At 34.1% G+C, this 2,579-nt stretch overlaps 1 protein-coding gene across 1 annotated transcript; it reads left to right on the top strand.

The window, feature by feature from the left end:
• Nucleotides 155-1,974, top strand: LOC107643795 (protein MIZU-KUSSEI 1). The gene has a single exon (XM_016347541.2). The coding sequence runs from the start codon at nt 526-528 to the stop codon at nt 1,357-1,359; it is 834 nt and encodes a 277-aa protein (XP_016203027.1). The 5' UTR covers nt 155-525; the 3' UTR covers nt 1,360-1,974.

Here is a 2,579-nt window from a genome sequence, read left to right on the forward strand (position 1 = left end):
TATTAACACATTAAAATTTTAAAATATATTTTTTTATTAAAATGTTTTATTTTCCTTATTAGAGAGAGTGCAATTTTTATAATCTTTTTTGTGGTGTCTGTTTCAATTCCCATTTGCTTGCCTCCGAGCACTCATCAAAATCTCCAATTCCTTGTTCCCAATAGGTAGGTGGGGCTGCTCACCTTCCTTGAGTCAGATTCTCTTGCCTGTCCTTCAATAGCACAAAACCTGACAAAATATATTTTAGAAAAAAAATTAGAAAAGTTGTTAGAAATGAACAATAAATCACCCATTAAAACACACTACCGGGAAGCCACAAAGAAGAAACCAAAATATCACCTCTCACAAACAGAATCACATCACATTATCCTTAATGCAAAAATGCTTCTCTTTATTACCCTCCTTTGCTTTCTTCAACCTCATGTGATGTAAACTCATTCACATAGCAAAGATTTCAACCTCAAAAGGTAGAACAGAGTACCTTTCTTTTTTAATTCTGTTTTCTTTCCATGTTGTTCTTTTATTATGAAGACAATAATGGCAGCCAAATCCCCTCATGAATCATCTTTCTCGTTCTCACGGAGGTACTTCCATTGGAAGAAGAAGCCACTGGATGAAGATGACGACGACGATGAGGAAGAAATCCTCAAAGTCAGCTCGTCTTCACATTTTTGTGAGGTCGATGACGACGACGATGATAACAACGACGATGGTCAGTTCAAGATCGACGTGGCACTGGAACTGAAGCATGCCAAGCAGAACAAAAAGAAGCACCCGAAATCGAAGCTGAAGTCAGCACTCACAGTATTCACGAAGAGCCGTTCACTTAACACGTCATCATCAGGGCTAGGCACGCGCGTGGTTGGCACGCTCTTCGGACACCGTCGTGGCCACGTCCACTTCGCATTCCAAGAAGATCCAAAGCTTCAGCCTGCCTTCTTGATCGAGCTGGCAACACCAACAAGCATCTTGGTGAAGGAAATGGCTTCCGGATTGGTGAGAATTGCGTTGGAATGCGAGAAGAAGAACAACAGCAAGGGGGCGAAGAAGAAGAAGCTTCTAGAAGAACCGTTGTGGAGGACGTATTGTAATGGGAGGAAGTGTGGGTATGCGAACAGACGGGAGTGTGGGCCGGAGGAGTGGAAGATTCTGAAGGCGGTGGAGCCTATTTCGATGGGTGCTGGTGTGTTGCCGGTGACTGATGGTGACGGGAATGGAGCTGGGTCCGAAGGTGAGCTCATGTACATGAGAGCCAAGTATGAGAGGGTTGTTGGGTCTAAGGACTCTGAAGCTTTCTATATGATGAACCCTGATGGGAGTGGTGGTCCTGAACTCAGCATTTACTTGCTTAGAGTTTAGAATATGGCGGTTACTTCTTCCAAGACATGCTCATGTGAAAAATGATATTTGGGAACGGTTAAATAGTTTGATATTTATAATTGAAAATCTTTGATTAAACTATTTGACTATTCCCTATATTTTTCTTATGGAATGTATTTATGGAAGTAGCCACATTAGAATATTGTTATTTAATTTGCATAATAAACTACCACTTCGTACTTGAAAAATTTGAGGCCTAACATTTAGTTGGTTTATATTTTTAATAATTAGAATGGTGGGTGTTCAAATCTGTCAAGTATGGAATGAGAGTTTATCTTCTTTAAGTGTTATCTGTCAAGTACTAATGATAGACGAGAGCATATCAATACAGCGTTCCATAAGTGTTATCTTCTTTAAGTAACATTAGTTCAAGAATTCTGCATAGGCATCGTGTTAGTACTTCAAGATTAGGGGGTTATGTATTTTTGGTATGTTTGCAATCGATGTGTAAAGAAGGGTGATATGGGGGTGGTAGTTTCCTTTATTGCTTGTTGTCTTTATTGACTTTTTGGGATATTTTACGTTGGAGGTTTTGAAAGTGGCTTTAGTAGTAATATAAAAGGTGGTGGTGAAATTAATTGTTATTTGGATTCCAATGTTGAGCTACTAAGTGTGTGTTTGGATTGTGGTTGGTGAAACTGGAGTTTGAATAAAAATGATTTTATAAAATTGATTTTGGATAGAAGTAAGTTTGTGTTAACATGATTTATGTTTGGCAACTCTTTACCAAAATTGATTTTAATAAAATAAATATTATTTGGATAATATTAGTTAAAATCACTTTTAGATAGATAATTACTTAAAAAGACATGACATTAAATTATAATATTATTTTTTTATATATGTTTAATTTTTTTTATACTTTTCTCTTATATGTTTTTTATATAGTATATTTTTAATACTCTTAGTACTCTTTTTTAGTACATTATAATTTTTAACTATTATTATTATTTATGATTAATTTTTTTATTTAATTTATTTTACTTAATAGGATCAATAAATTCTATTATAAAAAGATAATAATAAATATAATACACAAAAATTATAACTATAAAAATATATAATGTCAAATAAAAAATTAATAAAAAATATAAATAATAAATAATAAAAAAAGAGTTCATATAGAAAAGAATAATAAGAATTCTATAAATAATGCAATAACATGTATAAAGGATAAAGTTGGTAAAAGAAAAATAAAT

The sequence above is a fragment of the Arachis ipaensis genome, chromosome B05 (assembly GCF_000816755.2).
Source record: "Arachis ipaensis cultivar K30076 chromosome B05, Araip1.1, whole genome shotgun sequence".
NCBI classification, from domain to species: domain Eukaryota; kingdom Viridiplantae; phylum Streptophyta; class Magnoliopsida; order Fabales; family Fabaceae; genus Arachis; species Arachis ipaensis.